The sequence below is a fragment of the Mesocricetus auratus genome, unplaced genomic scaffold (genome assembly GCF_017639785.1).
Source record: "Mesocricetus auratus isolate SY011 unplaced genomic scaffold, BCM_Maur_2.0 Super-Scaffold_100023, whole genome shotgun sequence".
Taxonomy (NCBI): Eukaryota; Metazoa; Chordata; class Mammalia; order Rodentia; family Cricetidae; genus Mesocricetus; species Mesocricetus auratus.
Genome location: NW_024429204.1, coordinates 4,181,367 through 4,204,960, shown reverse-complemented (window position 1 = coordinate 4,204,960; position 23,594 = coordinate 4,181,367). Strand labels below are relative to the sequence as shown.

At 44.1% G+C, this 23,594-nt stretch overlaps 1 protein-coding gene across 8 annotated transcripts in view; it reads left to right on the top strand.

Moving 5' to 3' along the window:
- The window catches only part of Ubr5 (ubiquitin protein ligase E3 component n-recognin 5), a 101,299-nt gene that overhangs the window by 51,532 nt on the left and 26,173 nt on the right, over positions 1–23,594 (top strand). For 5 of the 8 annotated variants that reach the window (XM_040730503.1, XM_040730504.1, XM_040730502.1 and 2 more), the window contains exons 15-38: positions 1,623–1,732; positions 2,392–2,504; positions 4,237–4,380; positions 4,466–4,577; positions 4,778–4,932; positions 5,367–5,564; positions 7,014–7,224; positions 9,633–9,759; positions 13,389–13,540; positions 13,978–14,073; positions 14,427–14,550; positions 15,035–15,132; positions 15,555–15,730; positions 16,116–16,207; positions 17,428–17,574; positions 17,651–17,769; positions 17,848–17,974; positions 18,062–18,191; positions 19,019–19,179; positions 19,280–19,519; positions 21,070–21,193; positions 21,782–21,893; positions 22,830–22,961; positions 23,282–23,539. In XM_040730503.1, the coding sequence (XP_040586437.1) occupies positions 1,623–1,732; positions 2,392–2,504; positions 4,237–4,380; positions 4,466–4,577; positions 4,778–4,932; positions 5,367–5,564; positions 7,014–7,224; positions 9,633–9,759; positions 13,389–13,540; positions 13,978–14,073; positions 14,427–14,550; positions 15,035–15,132; positions 15,555–15,730; positions 16,116–16,207; positions 17,428–17,574; positions 17,651–17,769; positions 17,848–17,974; positions 18,062–18,191; positions 19,019–19,179; positions 19,280–19,519; positions 21,070–21,193; positions 21,782–21,893; positions 22,830–22,961; positions 23,282–23,539 (3,458 nt within the window). The remainder of the gene's footprint in view (positions 1–1,622; positions 1,733–2,391; positions 2,505–4,236; positions 4,381–4,465; positions 4,578–4,777; positions 4,933–5,366; positions 5,565–7,013; positions 7,225–9,632; positions 9,760–13,388; positions 13,541–13,977; positions 14,074–14,426; positions 14,551–15,034; positions 15,133–15,554; positions 15,731–16,115; positions 16,208–17,427; positions 17,575–17,650; positions 17,770–17,847; positions 17,975–18,061; positions 18,192–19,018; positions 19,180–19,279; positions 19,520–21,069; positions 21,194–21,781; positions 21,894–22,829; positions 22,962–23,281; positions 23,540–23,594) is intronic. The other 3 variants (XM_013115282.3, XM_005072641.4, XM_005072640.4) reach the window with 1 other exon arrangement.

Here is a 23,594-nt window from a genome sequence, read left to right as displayed (position 1 = left end):
GGGTTTGTTAGTAAGCTAAAAATATAGTCTTAAGAAATCAAACCCAGATTGGAGAGATGGCTCAGACGTTTAAGAGCACTGGCTCATCCAGTGGTCCCGAGTTCAATTCCCAGCGGCCACATGGTGGCTCACAACCATCTATAATAAGGTCTGGTGCCCTCTTCTGGTCTGCAGGCATACATGCATGCAGAGCAGTGATACATACATAAATAAAAAGTTAAAAAAAAGTAATCAAATCCATGACACTAATAGTTAAATTTGATAATTTAGGTTTTTTTTAAAAGTGGCCCTAAAAATAAAAATAGATCAGACTTTCATATTTTTGAACTCTATAAAAAATTGAAATTTATAGTGCTAGGTGTTGGGTCAGCTTTTATGTACAAATATCAATTTTCTGGGTGTGATGGTCTGGGTGCACAGGTGTCAGTCAACCTGGGCATGGAGGTCTAGGTGCACGCCTGTAGTCCTGGCACATGAAGTAGAGGCAGGAACACAACCTCACGTTCACAGCTGGCCTGGTCTACATAGGGAGTTCAGCCTAGTCAGTGCTACATAGAGAGACCCCCTGTCTCAAACCAAAACAACAAACAACCAGGCATAACCTGTAAACAAGATGAACAGAATATGATACTCAGACTGTATAACTTAGAGATTTTCACAGTCTTCTTTGGATTTATCAGTTTCTATCAACAAAGCTCTATATTGAGAACACAGCCATTTCTGTTTAAATAGAGCTTAAGCAAAGCACCTTCGCGGGAGGAATGCTGGCCATCAGTCAATATTGGTCTGCTCCACCTTCTCCCGGGACGGAGCAGCAGGGTTGCTGGGCTTAGCTCTGTTGCTTAAGACAACGGTGAAAACAACGTGGCTACTTTCAGAATAATTTCAACATTTGGCTCATGCCTTTAATTAATCCCAACATGGAAAGCAGAGACCAGTGTGGTCTGCATGATGAATTCCAGGTAGCCAGGGTTACATGGTGAGACTCTGTCTTTTTTTTTTTTTTTTTTTCTCCTCTTAAATACATTCAGGTAGAATTCCCAGTAAGAGCATTAGGAAGCAAGAGGGTTAAGATGAAGACCCAAATTATTTCTGTATGTGATATATTAAAAACTTTTAGAAGGTTTGTGAGAAACTAAGGGGCTGTGACTAAAAATGATTTTACTGTATATAAATGTATGCTTTATCACCTGTAGAACATAGAGTTGTCACAGTTAGGATGCTTTGGCTTTTTCCTAGAGAAGGCCTGGGGGCTTTGTTCAGAGTGTGACTGCTTCTCCTTCTCCTTCTCTCTCCCCCTCCCTCCTCTTTCCTCTCCCTCCCTCCTCCCTCCTCTCCCTCCCTCCTCCTCCTTTCTTCCTTCTTCTTCCTCTTCTTCTGCCTCCCCCGTGCTGGGATTAATGGCATGTTTCCCACCAATGCCTGGCTGTTTTTGTTTTGCTTTTTGCACTGTTATCTTTCTGATGTGTGTCCTCTATATTTTTTATTGCATGAAACTGTAGTTTTATGTGTAAAACTCTTATCCATTTAATAAGACTTCCCCCCACTCTAAACTTGTTTTGATAATTTGTTTGAAAGTTTCTGTTTACTCCTAGTTCTAAAGACAATGCTCTGTCACTTAGGCCTGAGAGTAAGCAGGAACCTGTGAAGACAGAGATGGGTCCCCCGCCATCCCCCGCCTCCACCTGCAGCGACGCCTCCTCCATAGCCAGCAGCGCGTCAATGCCCTACAGTAGGTTTCCTGTGCGCTGTGTAGACCCAGGTAGACAGAGGGCTGTTTGTCTCACTTGTTAACTCAGTGGCATTTAAACAGGCTTTTCCTAGGTATTGCCTGTGCTTTTGCTATTTTCTGTTGTTGTACAACTTCAAGCAGAAAGAGACTACTTATGTATAGTGTTAATTGTTTCAGTTGTTTTTGAAACATAGTTTAAAAATAAAGTTCTTTGTAATCATCAAAGGAAATTGTCCCTCCCCCACTGTCCAGGGTATGTTCCAGTTCTTTTTGAGACTTAACTATTTTGTATATACTTTGACAGGATTTCAACTGTTGCTTAGGATTTATGTAATTTATAAAGCTAAGATTAGAACCATGTCTTGGGTTTCAAGTTTCTTGAAAGTTGCACTTTGGAGTTCTATGATGGTTTTAAGAAGAACATAGCAGATACTCCTTTTTAAATGTTGGCATAACTCATTTTAGTGTGTAGTCGTGTTAGTAGTTTGGCAGTAACCAGGTATAGCCCTTCTTTAATTGCTGAGTTTACTGAGATGAGAGCTTTAGTTTTCAGAAAGGAGGGGGGTCTTAAGGATTCTGCACTGCTGGTGTGCTTAGATGGACTCTGTAAAGATGTTTTATGTTTTCCTTTGGTACTTACCATTCTGTTGTTGTCTAAGAACGGCGTCGATCAACTCCTGCCCCAAAAGAAGAGGAGAAGGTGAACGAAGAGCAGTGGTCTCTCCGGGAAGTTGTTTTTGTTGAGGACGTCAAGAATGTTCCTGTCGGCAAGGTTTGTTCTCTACACATGAGAATTGGTTACTGACTACTTCATTTGAGGATTTCCGTGGTTAGTGTCTGAGACCCCTTTCTCATGGATGCCTTTCCTCATATTGTCTCCCTCCGTGGTTCCTTAGTGTCAGTTCTGTGTCTGATGCTGAAGGTGAAGAGACGATGCTGGGCGGCCTTAGTCAGGGCCGTCTGGGGAGCAGAGCTGATGAAATGGGTATATACTCTCGCACGCACGCAGCATTTATTAGAATGACTTAGAGGCTGTGATCCAACTAGTCCAACAGTGGCTCTCTACTGCACAGGAAGGTCCAAGGACCCAGTAGTTGGTCAGTCCATGAGGCTCGATGTCTGGGCTGGTATTCATTGTACACTGGGATCCTGGAAAAGTCTGCTCCAGGGCAGGGAAGGAATGACCAGCTAGCGAGTGAGAGCAAGCGGGCAGAGTGAAGGGGGTTGCTCTGTATCCTCTGTGGGCTGCCAGCAGGGGGTGTGGTCAGATTAAATTTAGGTGGATTAAAGGTGTAGTTTCCCACTCCAAAGATCCAGATTAAGAAAGAAAAAAAATCCCTTACAGGAGTACCCTGCGCCTGGAGTTTTAGTTAATTTCAGATAGTTAAGTTTTGGCAACCAAGAATTGCTATCACATGTGTGCCTTGGGCATTGGAGTGCTGTTTTGTTTATAAGTTATTTGGGGTAATTTCACATGTGGAGTTGAAGAGAGCAGATTACTATCTATGTGTGTGTGAGGTGTGCATGCATGCTCACGTGAGTGTGTGTCTGTGTGCTGAGTCCCTTGCAGCCAGAGTCCAGGCCCTTCTTGCAGGACACTTACTGAGCTGCACTGGTCCTCACAACTGCACAGCGTGTGCTGCTGAGCCATCTGCGTTCCTTTGATGCAGTCTGACTGGAACTCTGAAACCGCAGGGGACTGATCGTAGCATTAAGCACTGTTCTCTACGATCTGCTCTCTGCTTTCTCCTCATTTCCTCCTGAAGTAAAGAGAAGCCATCAGCTTCAATGCTGTTAATTAATTGACCCTTTTGTACGTATTCTGAATATCCCTACAGGTAGAGAATACCGGTGACTTCTTTTTAATTATTTTTATTTTCTAAATATGATGACCTTTGAAAATATGGTTTTTCATTTGTACGCAAAGGAAGGAGATGAAAAACCAAGATGGCAGTGTTGCCACACGCTATGCATCTGGTAATTTGAACTTACTCAGTCATGCTAATTCCATTTGAAGATCTAGGTTTGTAGCTTTCTAGGCTACTGGCCTACATGCTGAAGAAAGTGGCAGACTGGGCAGGGTGTCGTTTATTTGTAATCTCATCACTTGGGAGGTAGAGGTAGAAGGATCACAATTTATTCAAGGTTCCCACTGAGTTGCACCGTGAAGAGCAGCCTAGGTTACATTACAAATGATAGAAAGCATTTTCTGTCAGGTGACAGCAATAAAGAAGGAAGCTGAGAGGTTTGGTCAGTAAGTAGTTAACATGCCTTGAGATCGTTGGCTCCATGAGTTGGTTCTTTTAGTCTTGAATGTGGATGTGACAGCAGAGATTTAATTGTTTTTTTCAGGTTAATGCAACAATGTTGTGCTCACTGAGGTCACATATTTATAGGGATTCAGGTGACTTTAGCATTAAATCAGCTTGGCAGGTGAAATTTGCATGCTAATTTCACATGAACTGTTTTTACTGTTAATGTTTGTATTTGCCTCTTATTTTCAGGTGCTGAAGGTGGACGGTGCCTATGTTGCTGTGAAGTTTCCGGGAACATCCAGTAGCACGAACTGTCCGAGCAGCTCTGGCCCGGATGCTGACCCTTCTTCACTCCTGCAGGACTGCAGGCTGCTCAGAATTGACGAGCTGCAGGTATCGTATCGGGTTCTCAGTGTATTCTGGGATGGATGCAGTGGCTTTGTTACAGTGAGAGCAAAACTCCCTATGTTGGTGGCAGGTTGTCAAAACCGGAGGTACACCGAAAGTTCCCGACTGTTTCCAGAGGACTCCTAAAAAGCTTTGTATACCAGAGAAGACTGAAATACTAGCAGTGAATGTGGACTCCAAAGGTGAGTGTTCCTAGCTTTCCTGGTTACAGCTGCCACATACGGGAGTGCTGACTTGACAGTCTTTGCCCCCGGCATGTCGCATAATAGAGTGAAATGTGGCTGACTTTATTCCTAAGTGTTGTTGGAGAGGTTAAAATTTAGTAACTGCTAAGATTGAGTAATGCTAAGATTCTCTACTTTCCGTTCCGTGCCTTTGAAAGGTGTGCATGCCGTTCTGAAGACGGGGAGCTGGGTGCGGTACTGTATCTTTGATCTTGCTACGGGAAAAGCTGAACAAGAAAATAATTTCCCAACAAGCAGCATTGCTTTTCTTGGTCAGAATGAGAGGAATGTAGCTATTTTCACTGCTGGGCAGGTAAGAGGCTCAATTTTGCTTCTTAAGAACAGATACAAAGCTGGCATTTTTGTGTTACTTACCGTTTGCCTACTAGAAATTGAAGAAAAATTCAGGATGTTCAGCACATTCTGTTTGAGAGTTTTAGATTTGATTTGATATTGCTAACCTTTATTTTAAAGTAGACACACTTAGTGTAAAGTCAATCTTTGGTTACCCTCACCCTTCCCCTCCATCCCCCTCCCCTCCCCTCCCCTCCCCTCCCTCCCTCCCTCCCTCCTTTCCTTCCTTCCTTTCTTTGATAAGAGTCTCAGATTAGGCTGAACTTGAATTCTTGCTCTCCCTGTTATATTTTATCCTCCTAAGTACTTACAATTTGGGCATGCATGGTCACAGTAGGGTTGTATGATTATTTTTGATTGGGATCGAGCATTATTATTTTTCATCCATTACAGGAATCTCCTATTATTCTCCGAGATGGAAATGGTACTATCTACCCCATGGCCAAAGACTGCATGGGAGGAATTCGGGACCCTGACTGGCTTGATCTCCCACCAATTAGTAGTCTTGGGATGGGTGTGCATTCTTTAATAAATCTTCCTGCTAACTCAACAATCAAAAAGAAAGCCGCTGTTATCATCATGGCTGTAGAGGTAAATTACCTTTTGAAATCGCTTAACATTTTAATTCAAAAGAAATACTGAAATCTTGAGAAAATTCTTGAAAAATCTCGTTCCTTCCTTCCCTATAAGAGCCAATAGTTTTTTAATACAACAGAGATAAGAAAAATCATCAGTTATGGCATCATTTTTTTTTTAAATAAAGGCGTATATACTGTTGGGACAGCATAGTGGTCACAGATAGAAGTCAGACCGACTGTATAGCAAGCTTTTGAGGAAGTGGTGTCTGTGCCGAGGGCCAAGACAGGAGATTTCCGTCTGTGGTACCCAGAGTGGAAGTCAGTTCCACAGCGAAAGCAGCTTTTGCCACACATGCCAAGTACCTTAAGACCTATTTTCTCATGTGGACAATGACCTCTCTATTGCACTTTCTTCCCGGGGAGGGAAGCATTATTGAAGGCAATTTTCTAAGAAGTTGTTTAGTGCCCTTCTCTTTGTCCGTCTGTATTCCCCTGCATACCTGTTTGTTCTAGTAAAAGCTACATATAATGAATGAGTTTGCTTTTGAAAATGAAGCAAGTGTTTTATGTTCTATTAAGTGTTCCCTTTGGTACTACTTCTGTGTGTGTTTTTATATGTATATGAAAGTTTGCAAGCATGTTTGTGCAGTGTGTGCATTCCTGGCGCCCACAGGGGCCAGAGCAAAATGCCAGATCCCCTAGAACTAGAATGACAGGGCTGTGGGTTCTGGGAACAGAATCTGGGTCCTCTGCGAGAGCATCATATGCTTTTAACTGCCCAGGCATCTCCAGCCCCTGAACTACGTGTTTGTGCTGTGGGATGACTAAGGATGTTTTCTCTGCACACCTACTGCACTGTCAGGCCTTGGAGAGTTAGGTCTGCTTTTGACTTTGGAAATCACACCTATCATAATTCCACGTACCACAGCGTAACTCTTTACACACTTTATTACTGTGTATGCACATGACTGGGTGGTGTGGTGGGAGGCACCTGTGGGGGCAGAGGGCAACTTGTGGGGTTCGCTTCTTTTCACCATGTGGGCCATGCAGATTGACCTTAGGTGGTCAGGCGAGTGCTTCTTATCACTGAAGCGCACCTTTCGTACAGTGAGGTGCCGGCGGGTAAGCCTGAATAAAATGTACATCCTTTCGCTTAGTGGGCTCTGACAGTAGCTTAGTAAATACCAGGGCGTCACCAAACGCGGTCAGTTTGTCATGCCCCAGGCGTTCTCATTCAGTTAGTTACTCACCGTATGATTGCTTTCCGTTAGCTGCAAAGTTAGAGAACGTTTCTGTTCGTTTCTGTTCTCACCGATACACTATTCTTACAGAGTACAGATGAATCCAGCCGCTCTTACCAGGTTACTTGAAAATCTGATTGCATTAGAGCGGCCATTTTGAACATGTTTGCTGCTCGGTTTCACTGAAGTCTTTCTGCCCTCTCTCTCCTGCCCGCTTACAGAAGCAGACCTTAATGCAGCATATTCTCCGCTGTGACTATGAGGCCTGCCGGCAGTATCTTGTGAATCTTGAGCAAGCAGTTGTTTTAGAGCAAAACCTACAGATGCTGCAGACGTTCATCAGCCACAGATGTGATGGGAACCGGAACATTCTGCATGCTTGCGTATCTGTTTGCTTTCCAACTAGCAACAAGGAAACTAAGGAAGAAGAGGGTAAGACTCAGATCCAAAACCAGGCCTTGGAAGGGCTTGGGAAGAGAAGCTGACACCCTCCACCCCCCTCCCCCAGTCCCACCCCCACTCCCCGTACAGAACATGCACTTGCACTCTTCTTATTTTGTATAGTCTTGGAAGGGCTGACTTTGTAGGGCAGTAAAAATATTTCTGAGGGTTAGATACGGAAGCCAGCAGTAGGTTTGATCTGTGTTTGGAATAACATATAAGCTGAGTATGTTGATACTAAATGAACTTAATGACTTTAAAAAGCCTATTTTCAATGATGTGTACATGTTAGGTCTGTGGGTGTGTGCACATGGCGGCTGTGTACATGTTAGGCCTGTGGGTGTGTGCACACGGCGGCTGTGTACATGTTAGGCCTGTGGGTGTGTGCACACGGTGGCTGTGTACATGTTAGGCCTGTGGGTGTGTGCACATGGCGGCTGTGTACATGTTAGGCCTGTGGGTGTGTGTACATGTTAGGTCTGTGGGTGTGTGTACATGTTAGGCCTGTGGGTGTGCACACGGCGGCTGTGTACATGTTAGGCCTGTGGGTGTGTGCACATGGCGGCTGTGTACATGTTAGGCCTGTGGGTGTACACACGTGGCTGTGTACATGTTAGGCCTGTGGGTGTGTGCACATGTTAGGTCTGTGGGTGTGTGTACATGTTAGGCCTGTGGGTGTGCACACGCGGCTGTGTACATGTTAGGCCTGTGGGTGTGTGCACATGTTAGGCCTGTGGGTGTGCACACGCGGCTGTGTACATGTTAGGTCTGTGGGTGTGTGCACACGGCGGCTGTGTACATGTTAGGCCTGTGGGTGTGTGCACACGGCGGCTGTGTACATGTTAGGCCTGTGGGTGTGCACACGGGGCTGTGTACATGTTAGGTCTGTGGGTGTGTGCACACGGCGGCTGTGTACATGTTAGGCCTGTGGGTGTGCACACGCGGCTGTGTACATGTTAGGTCTGTGGGTGTGTGCACACGGCGGCTGTGTACATGTTAGGCCTGTGGGTGTGCACACGGGGCTGTGTACATGTTAGGCCTGTGGGTGTGCACACGGGGCTGTGTACATGTTAGGTCTGTGGGTGTGTGCACATGTTAGGCCTGTGGGTGTGCACATGCGGCTGTGTACATGTTAGGTCTGTGGGTGTGTGCACACGGCAGCTGTGTACATGTTAGGCCTGTGGGTGTGCACACGGGGCTGTGTACATGTTAGGTCTGTGGGTGTGCACACGGGGCTGTGTACATGTTAGGCCTGTGGGTGTGCACACGGGGCTGTGTACATGTTAGGTCTGTGGGTGTGTGTACATGTTAGGCCTGTGGGTGTGCACACGCGGCTGTGTACATGTTAGGTCTGTGGGTGTGCACACGGGGCTGCAGGTGTCTGAGTAGAGCAGAGCTATCAGATTGCCTGAGCTGCACTTACAAGCAGCTGTGAGTCACTTGCTGGGAACTGATTTCTGGTCCTCTGGAGGAACAGGAAGTGTTTTAATTACTGGGCATGTCTCCACTCCCTAAAAGTTTTCATCTCTGTGTCTGTCTGTGGACTTTTGGGCCAGTGCTGGGGAGGCTAGAGGTGTTGGTTCTCCTGGAGGCGGAGTTAGGGTGAATGTGAGCTCAGTAGGAGTCCCTGGGAACTTGGGTGCTCCTACTGCTGAGCTGGCTGTCTCTCCAGCCCCCAGTCCCCCACCCCTGAAGTGTCTTGTTTGGAATGTAGAAGGGAAAAAATAAGTTGCTAGGTTGTTACATGTTTTTGAAAAGTCAATAAGGTGGTTTTTTTTTTGTTTGTTTGTTTTGGCCTTGGAGGACTTTTTTTGTTGTTGTTTTGGTTGGGGGGATTGTTTCGAGATAGGATTTCTCTGTAGATGTGGAACCTGTCCTGGAACTCGCTCTGTAGACCAGGCTGGCTTCAAACTCGCAGAGATCCTCCTGCCTCTGCCTCTGAGTGCTGGGATTAAAGTGTGGCCACCAAAGCCAGGTTGAGCCCTGGAGTTTTAAGTTGACTCAAGGAGGAACCTAAGAGCTGCTTTGTAAGTGCTCTGAACTCTGCTGATGCTTCTGCGGTAAGTGCATATGGAGTTGTGGTATGCAAGTTTCATTTTTATTCCACCAGAATCCCTAGGGCTTGTTTATAAATAGCATATAAACTAAGGCTGACATACTAATAAGTGAGTCTTTTTTTTTTAACTCAGCAGTAAAAGGCAAATTCAAGTCTACTTAAGTTTTTATGCTCCTGAAATGAGGCAGAATAAAGAAACAGAGGTCATAGTTGAAGCTTTGTCATGGAGAACAGTTGTGTGCTATGTTAATTCAAGTACTGCCTGAGTGAGTTAGTGTTTACTGATCAGTCCACACTATCAGTTGTTTTCAGGGTTAAACCCTGATTTCCTCTTGTGTTTCAGAAGCAGAGCGTTCAGAAAGAAACACGTTTGCAGAGAGGCTCTCTGCTGTGGAGGCCATCGCAAACGCAATCTCAGTCGTTTCAAGTAATGGCCCAGGTAACCGGGCTGCGTCATCAAGTAGTCGAAGGTAATATGATTTTTACACGGAAAGTTTAATTGGAGGCAAACAGTCCCAAGTACAGAGAGCAGTGTGTATCTCTAACTGTCCGTGTGCATGAATTGGTGGGGCCTGCTTTGCTTTTTGGCTTCTTCCAATGGCACTGTGGGAAAAGGTCTGATTACTAATTAGAGTTCAGCTTTGAACACTAGGAGCTCTGACACCTGATGAATGGGATGATTCTAAACACAGCTCAGCTTCATGTAAACTCCCCTTTCTTCTGAGGTGGCTGTTTTCTTTAGATGGAGAACAAGGAACACCTTATAGTCATTGATTCCCCCCCCCCCCCAGGAACACCTTATAGTCTTTGATTCCCCCCCAAAAAACCCCAAACAAAAACCAACCCTCAATCTTTTAATTTTCATATTGCTTATTTAGGTCCATTCCTCAGATACCTTAATGATCTGGGAAGAAATAAAAGGCTGGTGTCTGTTTTGAATGTTTGGTTTTAATTTTCAGGTTTTCTGAGTTGTTGGATGGACAATCCTTTATAACCTCTTAAACTTGCTAGGCCTTTGGCTAGACAATAAAGAATCCAGTGGTTTTCGGTAGGAAAAAAGACAAATTTCTTCTGGCTGTGAGGGTCAGGGTGTTGTGACTGACACGTGGCATTCGAGAGAAAGCACTGTTCGCGGGCAGTCACGTGATAGGTGGAGACACCCACTCAAGCGAAGACTCCACTGGCCTGTTTTCTGCTGCACACTCCTCTTTCCCTCCCAGATGTTGTTTTTTCTTAATTTGGCATTAGGAAAGCTACCAAGTTGATGGTTTTCCTGAGCTCAAAAAGGTCCAAAAGTGAATGAGACTTAACAAAAGACTCTGTGGGTGACCAAATTATAGTTTTAAATAGTACAGAAACATTATGTATGCTGTACAGAATGGAAATTATTACCAACTTATTTATCTAGAACTACATTAAGCAAAGTGTTGACTCTAAAATGGAAAGCAACTTAAATTCTTCACGAAGATATTAGTCTCTGAATTATTTCAGGTATCTCATTTCCTCAGGGAAATTACAGGTGCCAGTCACTTTGGACTCTGATATGGTTGGTCCAATGCCAATACTGCCATCTTTTCATATAAGGATTATTTGAAGGCAAAGACTAAAAGGAGCTTCAAGAGTGGGCGATGAATCGCTCACAGAAATAAATTTGCAGAGTAAGCTCCTTTGAGGAATTTGCCGAAGATTCCACTGCAGTGCTCTTAACCAGTGCAAACTCAGGGCTGCCGGCTGACCAGATGACAGCACAGGAAGGAGGCTTATTATCCACGCCGGGCAGTAGGAAGTCCACAGACTGCTTCACTGAAGTGAGATCCTCCTCTAGCCTACAGTGGACTTTGTAGGCGATGCCCCTTGATGAGTATACAGGCTGGGCATCCTGAGCCGTAAGCTCAGGACTGATGCAGTCTCATTGAATGGAATGCTGTAATGCCTTCAGATGATGCTATGACGCGTAGTCCTGAGTACAAGGGCAGTTAGTGCAAAGCTTGACTGGTACATCTGATTGCAGGTGTGTGTGCTCTAGCGTTGTTAACGGGAAGACGCATGACCTTCACTTTTCTGTCACAGTGTTATGTTTGAACATGACTGGATTCTAAGGCTTCTATAGCATGGATATAACGTGCTCACAAAGAGGAAATTACACCATCCTTGAATTCTTCCATATTGTCAGAAAACACGATGACTCCAGGCAAGCCTATGTGAAGAACTGTCAAAACTCTGAATCTTAGCAGCCAAGGTGGCCCCTCCTCAGTATTGTCCTCAGCACTGAGGATCCAGGTGAATCTCCATGAATTGTGTACAGCATCTTGAAGAATGATTTTCTTTTTGTTTTTGTTTTTATTTTTTAAGAATCTGTATGAGCTAATGAAGAAAAAGGTTAAGGACAATTTAAAAATGACAAGGAGTGAACCCCTTATTTAATATTGAATTGACTACATGACAACAGCAAAGTTGGGAGCTTGCACGTTCAAGATGAGACTATGGTCTCCGTTTACCTTCATTTATTCTAATGTGCTCTCAGCTAGAAGTTGGAGAGCACCCCACATGTGTTTCCTTTGGCCTATGCAGTGTTAATTTTTTAAACATCCGAATGCCTTTAGGTGAATATGTATACCTCTAGTTTGCCACTATTTGTTTCTTTTGCCTGGCTTCCCTTTGCAGTCAGTATGTCATGTTTCTCACCTAGTAGGCATTTTGCTGTGACCCTGGCACTTTCCTTAATGAGCCCCAGACACATCCGTTTTCAGGTTATCCCAGTGTTTCCCGTTCACTACCTTCTGCCTTCCTCGGGCTCACCTGGAGCGTCTGTCTTCACAGTGCACAGACTGCTGGGCCTGAACTGGGGAGAAAGCTGCCCTTGAGTGCCTTTGACTGAAATAGTCACGCTGCTAAAAACGTTTAATCTTAATTGCTTAATCTTAAAATTTTAAATTGGGGAGGTGGGGAAGACTGTTCAATAGGTATTTGTAGTAGTTAATGTTTTAATAGGTAATCCAGTATTTGAGACATTACAATTTAACTTTGTGGGGTCTTCCAGCATTTGTTCCAAAAAGCACACCACAAATAAGTTTCTAAAAATGCCTCCTGGAAACAACCTCTTAAACTCAGGCCCTTCATCCTTTTCTTATAAAAGCAAAGTATGTTGATATAGAATGACATTTGCTCTGATTAACTAGTGATTACAGCTGGAGACCGCAACCACTAACAGAGCCCTTCAGATTGTTAGAGTATGCCTCTCATACAGTATTAGTCTCTCCCATGGGAAGTCATGTCTTTGAGAGTCTGGCTGCATGGAAAGTGAAGTTCCCATCTGCTATCTTGCCCTTACAATTGAGTCTTTACTTTTTATTTAGAAGCTGTAAGCACTGGCTCAGTAGAGGGATTTGTGCTCTCTTGATCGCTATTATCCTAGGCATGAGTGTGTGGCTAGCGGAAGCTTTTCTTTATTCTTGTACAGCACAGGCTTTGTAGGAAGGCACCAGTCCCCACATGAGGCCTTCGTGACGTAGGGCACCTATGCACCCCCCCCCTCTCTCTCTCTCTCATAGCAGGAGGGAACAAATCACACTTGGTCAGTAATGTTTTTAGTTTTACTCATTTCTTGAATGTGTGAGCTGTACTGTTTATGAAGGCTTTTTTGTTGGATGGGGGGACATCTTTTGATATTAAAAATCTAATTCATGTGGATATTAGTTTAATTGCTTTTGAGTTCACAGAAAAGGGATTTAGTAGGCTAATGATACTCATTTTGTACTAATCAGTAGTTTTATTAGTATTTGTTATTGAACTTAATTTTTGGGAACTCTGTCTGAGAAACTGTTGTACTGTCTAAGTGTGTGAAAGATCATACTCATCGTACCTTGCTCAAGTGCGCTAGGGCACTGCTGCTCTCAGGGCTGCATTGGGTACTAAGCTCCGCCCCTAGCTTCACCTCTGTCCTGCACTGACTCGTCTGTGATTACAGAGCTGGTCTTTGTACTGCACTTCCCTTGCCTGGAGTACTTGCTTATGCAACAGTGTAGCGGCTCTCAGATGGGCCTCTGTACACCTGCTGCCAGCTTAGACGTGGTAATGAGTTGTGATTTTGTCCTTCTAGTCTGAGATTGCGGGAAATGATGAGACGGTCACTCAGAGCAGCTGGTCTGGGTAGACATGAGGCTGGAGCTTCATCCAGTGACCACCAGGACCCAGTCTCACCCCCCATAGCCCCCCCTAGTTGGGTTCCTGACCCTCCTTCAATGGATCCTGGTAAGAGCTCTTGTTTTCTTTAGTGCTTAATAAAAAGGCAAGGTTGTGAAAGAAGAAATGACATTTTAGTGAAATACTTAACATTTTGATGGTAGAATGTAAACACTACAACTTGATTAGTGGAAAAATTTATCTAAGGGGTTTGGTTTTTTGTTTGTTTGTTGTTTTTTGCTTATTTATTTATTTTTAGAATATTCTCTGGCATAATTTATTTCTATGCTGGTAAAGGCTTGATGGTACCTTGATTGGTAATACATCAGTATAAATGTATGATTTGCCCAGTGGATTCCTTCCATAGTCTGGAAAAGAACTTTCCACTTAACCTTTTGTTTGATTTGACCCTTGGTTTGTGGAGCAAAGCTTTCAGGCCTGTTAGGAGAGAGGTTAGGGCATGTTGCTCATAATGATGTGCATCCTGCTGTTCTGTTTACTGAAAGATGGTGACATTGATTTTATCCTGGCCCCCGCTGTGGGATCTCTTACCACAGCAGCGACTGGCAGTGGTCAAGGACCAAGCACCTCCACCATCCCAGGTAAGACCAGACTGCTGTCTGCTTGGGCTGACTCAGTGGATACAGGGATCTGAATAACGTTCATAGTTCTGTCTCAGAGGTTCTCTTTTTCTTTGTTTAGAAAGTATTGCACTCTACTTAATCTTCTATATATATAATATTCTTATATATATAATTCTTCTATATATATAATACAGTGTAGTGTTTGCACACACACATTGAGAAATCAATTGAAATTTATAAAAGGTGTTATATGCTTAAATTCTTTGTATCACGATAATTTGCTGTGGTGGCGTACTCTATGAACTTGAGGTTTTCTAGAGCTCTGTCTTTCTCACCTTTTCTTGGTACTGAATGGCTCTGCTTAATTACAGGTCCTTCCACAGAACCTGCTGTAGTGGAGTCCAAGGATCGAAAGGCAAATGCGCATTTTATATTAAAATTGTTGTGTGATAGTGCAGTGTTGCAGCCGTACCTACGGGAGCTCCTTTCCGCCAAGTAAGCAGCTCAGCGACTGACTGTTCAGATCCATCGTTAGAGTGTTACTCATGCTGCTGTCATAGTTGATGTGGACTTACATTTCCTTTAGTGAAGAGGCCTTCTAAGCATCAGAGCATATACCTTGCATGAATAGAAACAACTTTTATGTTAGTCGGGTCAGAGTGCAGAATGAAGTTGCCATGGGTAATGCAAGGTTCCAGCACTTATATAGCTGAGGCAGGAGAGTGGTCAGGGCCATCGTAGACACGGTGGGAAGATGATGTCTCTAACAGCGGCACAGAGTAATCTTTCTGTGACTTGAGACCAAAGTTCAGTGTGTGTTTATAATAAAAACTCCCTTTCTTTTCTGTTTGTGTTTTTAAGACAGTGGCTCATTGTGTAGCCCTGCCTGGCTTCTCATAGAGATCTGCCTACCTCTGCCTCCTTAGCGTTAGGTTTAAAGATATGAGCCATCATGTCTGTATAATTTTTCTCATTTTAGGGATGCAAGAGGGATGACCCCCTTTATGTCAGCTGTAAGTGGCCGAGCTTATCCTGCTGCAATTACCATCTTAGAAACAGCCCAGAAAATTGCAAAAGGTAATTACTATAGTCAAGGCCTAGATGAGTTGTTCATTTTTAATTTGAGTTGATTCTCTTCATGTCTACTATTGCAATTATTCAAACCATACTCGTGTATATAAGTGATAGAATTGAAACTGCCACGATAATTTTGTGTGTATAAAGTTTTGTTAATACTTTTTTCAAATACATTTCTAACTTCTCATAAAAAAGCAACTTGCATGAGTATTTTGTGTTCATGTGTGTCTGTGCCACATGTGTGTGCCTGATAACCCGGAAGTGGAGACTGCAGTTAAAAACATTTTGAGCTGTCACGTAGGGGCTGGGTGCCCTGAGAACATCCTGTGCTCTCTGCAACTAGACAGGAAGTGGTTTCTAATTTATGCTGAAAGTGTATTAGGGCTCCTAGGTTGTGGTGTGATTCAGTTCTTTGTTGATAGGTGAATTTCTGTGTCCTGATATTTCAGCTGAAGTGTCCTCAAGCGAAAGAGAGGAAGATGTGTTTATGGGAATGGTTTGCCCGTCAGGTACTAACCCTGACGACTCCCCTTTATATGTCTTGTGCTGCAATGACACCTGCAGTTTTACGTGGACTGGAGCAGAGCACATCAACCAGGCAAGTGACCCCAACAGTGTGTGAATATGTCTGCTCTTGTCTTCTACTTTAGAAATTATCCAAAGAATTGATTTTTATTTGATTCCTATGTAAATATGGCAAAAAGGGTCATTCAGTACTCCATTAGATGGGGTAGATTATGAGAATTAGGTCTTCACAGGCAGCAGAGTCTGATCCACACTCTTGATACAGATTTTACAGTTCCTGTCTATTTGGTGAATTATTTAATGTCCTAGTAGTATTGGTTTTCATCCTTTTACCTTGTCAGTTACACATTCATCACGCCCTCCTTGTTCCCGTTACCCTGCCCTTATGACCTGTGACTAAGTTACAATGATATGCATGTGATTACTCCTTTTAAAAAAGTGATCCATTTTAATTTCAGGACATTTTTGAATGTCGAACTTGTGGTTTACTGGAGTCACTTTGTTGTTGTACAGAATGCGCAAGGGTCTGTCATAAAGGGCACGATTGCAAGTAAGTCCAGTTGTATTTTAAACGTCTTACAAGGTATTGAGGTGTGTATTGCAGTACAAAGTACTTCCATTATGCTTCAATTGTTGCCATAGTTTAGAGTCTGAGGTTTCCTTGCATTTCAGTTCATATATACAGAAATGTGGCTTTTGATTTTGTGTATTGTCAAGTACTTGTTTTCTGTTATGTGTAGTCCTCCTAACTAAAAGCAGGACAATAGGCTAAGGAATGTGTGATTAGAATCCGTTTCTTACCAACTAAGCAGATTAACATGTGATTAGACTCTGTTTACTATCAATCAGATTAATGCTTCTAAGTGTGCACAGAGTAGTTTTTTTCCTCTGCACTCTGCAGTCTTAACTGTTCCCACCCCCATCATTCAATGTCATGATGAGTAATTGGTCTATACCTTGTTGTATTTTTAAATGCCTTTAATCTTTTATTCCAAAATGGGGTCCTCCTAGCTGGTTTTATTAGTTTTCACAGACCTGAAGGAAAACTATGCAACACCTAATGTTTGCGGTGTCTCAGGGCTACCAACAGGAACCCTGATATAAGTAACAAGTGTAGAGCTAGTGAAGGCACTTGCTACAAAGCCTGATGACCCTGAGTTTGACCCCTGGTTCACATAACGAGAGAGAGACAGACAGACAGACAGACACAGACACAGAGACTAGACTCCTGCAAACGGCCCTCTGACTTCTAAACATGCCCTGTGGCACACTGTAGTGCCTCCACCCTTCACTCACCCTGCCCCATAGACAGGCAAGCATAGAGATCCTTTCCATTTCTGCTTTGATGCTAAGTGCATTTGCATTTATACACTGTGCTCACTGCCCTGCCTGACCTCCAGGGCAGGCAGGATGAACCAGGCAGGTCATGTTCTGACAGCATTTGCAGTCCTGTCTGTAAAGACAGATGCAAGAAAAGGCTGCTGATAATGGCTAGAGAGTTAGATGCCAATGGGGCCCCCTAGGGTTGGTTGGGGAAAGACAAAGGAAGTGACTGTCTGAGAGCATTCCAGGGTGCTGCTTGTTTTTATAGGAATCTCAGTGTTCCTTTCTGGATTTCACACCATGAAATATTTTTTTCTTTTTTTCTTTTTCTTTTTTTTGGTATATGGTTACACTTTGCATTTTCACCAAACCACACATCTCTGGTTTAGTGTAGATCTCTGTTTGAAAGTTTTTCCAAATATGAACTTTGCTGTGAATTCCTTATAGACTGAAGCGGACTTCACCAACAGCCTATTGTGATTGTTGGGAGAAATGTAAGTGTAAAACTCTGATTGCTGGACAGAAATCAGCTCGTCTTGATCTCCTTTATCGCCTGCTCACTGCTACAAATCTGGTCACCCTGCCAAACAGTAGGCAAGTAGAATTCTTAGATTAGAGCGCTCAGCAGGTGTTGGTACCTCTCTCGCTCACAACATGCTCTGTTTTCCAGGGGAGAGCACCTGTTGCTGTTCCTAGTACAGACTGTGGCCAGGCAGACAGTGGAACATTGTCAGTACAGGCCACCACGAATCAGGGAGGATCGCAACCGGAAAACAGCCAGTCCTGAAGGTGAGTGCTCCGAACAGTTGTGACTGTGTGCAAAGCAGTGAGCTTTATTTGTCTGACCCACCCCTTCCTCCTTTTCAGATTCAGATATGCCTGATCACGACTTAGAGCCTCCAAGGTTTGCCCAGCTCGCACTAGAGCGAGTCCTGCAGGACTGGAATGCCTTAAGATCTATGATCATGTTTGGATCACAGGAGAATAAGGACCCGTATGTATCTGTTAGGACATTTGAAGCTGTCTCTGCATCCTGAGTTAGTGTTGCTTTCTGCAGCGTGTCTGTCTTTCCTTTTTCCAGTCTGAGTGCCAGCAGTAGGGTAGGCCACCTCTTGCCGGAAGAGCAAGTCTACCTCAACCAGCAGAGTGGTACAATACGGCTGGACTGTTTCACCCATTGCCTTATCGTCAAGTGTACGGCGGACATTTTGGTGAGTTCATTGATTCTTACCACCCCATGAGTCTAAGTCAGTCGTGATGCTAGTAACCTCTGATTACAACCATTCAGCCCTGTTCCCTACAAACCTACACTAAATAATTGAAAATAGCAGCATAGAATTAGGACAAAATAATGCAAAATTAAGAAAGCAAAAATGTTTTGTGAATATATCCATAGGAAATTTTTACACCATAGCCTAGCCATTTCCTGAAATGAAATGCAACATGTCTTGATGTAAAAGTTGTTATAAGAAACATTATAAAAAGAAAAAAAAACACAAAATGGGGTATTTGTAGTTGATATCTGTTTCACAAACTATGCATAAGATGGTATTTAATAGTTTAGTAGCTATGAAATTGCAAATATTTGGATCTACTTTGTACTTGAGGTGTACTGTAGAGAGTACACAGTGTGCTGATTGACATATTTGAAATTCTTTTCTACACAATTGTGATGGGTATATGTAGTTCAGACAAAAGCCAAGGTGCTATACATTTGGGACCCACTATCCATCAGACACACAGTGACTCTGTAAATGGTTTGGCTCAGTTTGTTCCAAGATTTTGTTATGAAGCTGGCCAGGTGGTTAGGCAGATACAGAAAAGTACTTGGCACACACCCTGAGTTCAGTCCAAGGAGAAGACCAGTTCCTACAAGTTTCTCTCAGCTCCACACACACACACACACACACACACACACAGTAATCATTTCTAATACTTTGTTGGGAACGATTACCATTTACAAAGTACCAGAGCCTCATACTTCATATTTGACACCTTTGAAATAATCTCAGCATTAATAAAATGATTACTTTTAAAGCTTTTGGATACTCTACTGGGCACATTAGTAAAAGAACTTCAAAACAAATATACGCCTGGACGCCGAGAAGAAGCAGTCGCAGTGACAATGAGGTTTCTACGGTCGGTGGCAAGAGTGTTTGTCATTCTTAGCGTGGAAATGGCTTCATCCAAAAAGAAAAAGTAAGGCACTTAAAATTTTTTTCACACACAGTTTTAGTGTGGTGGTGTCAATATGTGTCTGAGAGGACTCACAGAGATTCTGTTTTCCTTTCGGCTGTAGCAATTTCATCCCTCAGCCAATTGGAAAATGCAAACGTGTGTTCCAAGCACTGCTTCCTTATGCTGTAGAAGAGTTGTGCAATGTGGCAGAGTCTCTGATTGTTCCTGTCAGGATGGGGATTGCCCGCCCCACCGCACCGTTCACCCTGGCCAGCACTAGCATAGACGCCATGCAAGGCAGTGAAGAGCTGTTTTCAGTCGAACCGTTACCACCACGGCCATCGTCGGATCAGTCAAGCAGGTACGTTAGTTCTCCGTGGGCAAATGGTGTGTTTGTCCGTCAAACAGGTTTCCTCAGGTTTAATTTTGTTACCTGAATGCAAGTCTGATGATGTTTTGGTACATATCTGACCACCATGGATTAAAACAGAGTATCAGCAACCGAAAGCTTACAAAGTCTTGAAAACAACTCACTGCTAAAGTGGAAATTGGACCAAGACAGAAATTAAGGAAAAAAAAATAGCTGGGCGGTGGTGGCACGTGCCTTTAACTCAGGACACAGGCAGGTGGATCTCTCTAGGTCAGCCTGATCTACAGAGTTAGTTCAGGGACAACCAGGGCTACACAGAGAAACCCTGTCTCAAACAAAAACAAAAAACCAGACCAAATTTTAAAACAGAAGAAAGAAAAAGACTCTTTAGTGCTGGGGTTTTCCTCTGTCGTTTCTGGAAACCACCTGTTATTCAGTGAATTCCACTTTATCTGACAAAGCTCTTCAGCCATGGTCCTACCATCGAGAAACTTTTGATTTCTGAAAGCTTTGTAAATTAAGTTGTACAACTTCTCAGGTGTAGTTGATTGTCTAATGGTTTTGTTAGCCAAGTCTGCTGGATTTCATGGGATACTGATCCCAGTACCCTGAGAAGAGCCAGTTTCTTAATTACTTTGTGCTGTTTTTCCAAAAAAAAAAAATAGTAATTACATATATTGACTTTTATTTGTAGTGCTTCTAAAACCTACAACACCTCAAGACCTGGTTTTGTAACCTGGGCTGGCCTCAAACTCAAGGCAGTTCTTTTGCCTGAGCTTCCCAACTGTTGGGATGACATACATGAGCCACCATGCCCGGTAGAGGTTTTTTTTTTTGGGGGGTGGGGGGCGTTGTTGAGACAGGGCTTCTCTGTGGCTTTGGAGACTGTCCTGGAACTAACTCTTGTAGACTAGGCTGGTCTCGAACTCAGAGATCACAGGCGGATCTTTTCACCTGTGAAGGTTTCCTGCAGTTCCTCTGTTTCCGCAGTCAGGCGTCTGTTTTACCAGGCACTGAGCTTCCTGGCTGGAGAGTACCGACTGCTGTCGAGGCGCTGTTGGCTTAGTGGCTCTCAGATATGAGTTTTCCGTCTTAACATTGCTCAATTTTATTTATTTGAGCCCATTCCTGAATCTCTAAATGAAATTACCACAGACTGTTTAATATCACATCTCCAGTTTCTGGTATGTTTAAAACTTAATTTCATCTTTATTTTACATGGAAGCACCTGCCTTTGTTATTTCTAAGTCAAGTTTTAGAAGAGGTGCAACTTTGGGCACTCTATGATTGGTTGTTACTGCTTTTAGGATAGGATTTATTAACGATTTACACACACAAACACACGAGTCAGTGAGTACAGGCTGGTGCAGAGCAGGTTTCTGCTGATGCATGGATGGATGTTGACACCTGTGTCTTGCATCTGAGGATGCTGGAGGACAGGAAGGATGTAAGGAATGAGCTAAAGCATGGGTTCCGGTGAGAAGCGTGTGGTGACCTGCACACTGTGACGCCTGTGTTCTCACCGCCTGACCTGCTTGCAGCTCCAGCCAGTCGCCGTCATCGTACATCATCCGGAACCCACAGCAGAGGCGCGTCAGCCAGTCCCAGCCTGTGAGAGGCCGAGATGAAGAGCAGGACGATATTGTGTCAGCAGATGTGGAGGAGGTGGGTCAGCTGTTTACGTGCAGGTGACTCACTGATGGGAGGGAGCAGCGGTCACTATCAGTGTTCACCGGAGCAGCGGTCACTGAGTCCCGTCCAACCCGTGGACGTCTGTTTTCTGTGTCTGGATGTGTTAGCATTACAGTGATGTCAGCAACCGTTCCTTTGTTGAGTACCAGGAACCTGGACACAACTTGTTTTTTTAACTCAAATATTATGGGTAAAGATAGTCTCAAATTATTTTTTAATAGCTTAATATGTGAAAGCCGGGATTGGAGTTTTATAATGGTTGAAGGACATAGAAAATCCAACCCCTCCACCACCCCTTAGAACAGCTTCCTGCTTACACTTTTAAGGTTCTGTTTATGGACGGAAATTACAAACTGTGGGAGATGTCAATAGAATTTTGATAAATTTTGATAGAATTTGAAAATTGCATTAGCAAATGATTTTTAAAACTGCATGTTATAAATCTAGAGTTTCTTATTTTAGAGTGCTTTGTATTTTATTTCACTATTCTGTCGATGAAACTGATAGCGACAGAGGTCTGCTGCGTGCTGTAATTGTCTACAACTCAGCTTGTGGGTTTAGGTTGAGGTGGTGGAAGGCGTGGCTGGAGAGGAGGACCATCACGACGAACAGGAGGAGCACGGGGAGGAGAATGCGGAGGCTGAGGGCCACCACGACGAGCATGATGAGGACGGTATGCCAGCACTCTGCAGTGTGGTTGCAGGTTTTAGCAAGTGATATTCCCTTGCAGAGAATAGCTGCTCCCACCCCACCTCGTTGTTCAATTCAGCCAGGGACTCATGTATACCAGGCCGACCGCAGGCTCACCGCGTAGACGGCCTTGAACTTGCCATCGTCCGCCTCCGCTTGCCAAGCGCTGGGCTTACAGATGTGCATGACTGCGGTGGGGGCCAAGCAAGCTCCGCCCACTGCGGGGACTGACTCAGGCCTGGGGACCCTCATGCTGAAAGGAGACAGCACATCCCACTAGCTGTCCTCTGGCTCTACACACAGGCCCTTTTTATTGCTTTACTCAATAAATACATGTAATTTGAAAAATTCATTCAGTTAGCCAGGTGTGGCGGCACACGCCTTTAATCCCAGCACACGGGAGGCAGAGGCAGGCGGATCTCTGTGAGTTCTTGGACAGCCAGAGCTGCACAGAGAAACCGTGTCTCACGAGCCCTACTCACACCGTTTGTTTAGCGTGTGTACAGTCTGAGTGCAAGCGTGTGTGTGCCACGGCTGAGTGAGAGGTCAGCGGCAACTCTGCTCTCTAGCCACCTTGTGAGTGAGGCCTGCTGACCGCGCTCAGATTTCAGACTCTGCACTAGTGCCTATGTTTCAGACTCTGCACTAGTGCCTGTGCCCTCTGAGCCATCTCACTGGCCCTTAAACCATGAAATGATCAACCCTCTGTAAGCTGAGGCTGGATTTTGAATTTAAGGCCAGCCTTGGCTACTTAGGAAGATCCTGTCTGATTCCCCTCACCTCTGATATAAATTAATCCCAATTTAACAAAGAAATTTGCAGTGGAGAGAAAGGAAAACAGTCCATAGTCTCTCTGCATAGTACTGACGTGTGCCTAGACCTGTTTTGATTGTTTGGTGAATTTTTAATACTTTTCTAGGAAGTGACATGGAGCTAGATTTGTTAGCAGCTGCTGAGACAGAGAGTGACAGTGAAAGTAACCATAGTAACCAAGATAATGCTAGTGGACGCAGAAGTGTTGTCACCGCAGCGACTGCTGGCTCAGAAGCAGGTATGTGGCCTCGTCGCAGAAGCCGCGGCTGGCATGTGCAAAGCCTGTATGATACATGTGTGGTCAGCTAGAGCCTTCCTGTACTTGAACCTCTTTCCTGTGGCTGTCCTGTCGGCTTTTGGTTTCTTTTGTTTTTTCAGTAATGGATTAATATTAAAGTTTATTTAAAAGGGTTCTATTCTAATTAAACTTTATGGTGGTTTCTCAGTATTACAAATCATCTGGCACTGTTCAATATATTTTCTTGAGTGAGGTGGTTCATGTAAAGTTAATTATCAGTGGACTGCAGCGTGTTTTTGTTTTACACTTTAAAACTTTAGGAGCGAGCAGTGTTCCTGCCTTTTTTTCTGAAGACGATTCTCAGTCAAACGACTCGAGTGACTCTGACAGCAGCAGCAGTCAGAGTGACGACCTGGAGCAGGAGACCTTCATGCTGGACGAGCCGCTGGAAAGAACCACCAATAGCTCCCATGCGAGCGGCGCAGCCCAGGCTCCGCGTTCCATGCAGTGGGCTGTCCGTAACACGCAGCACCAGCGAGCGGCCAGCACAGCCCCTTCTAGTACATCTACGCCCGCAGGCAAGTCCACCCAAGCACACAGACACGCTCGCACTGGGGCTCTTCACTTTTGCTT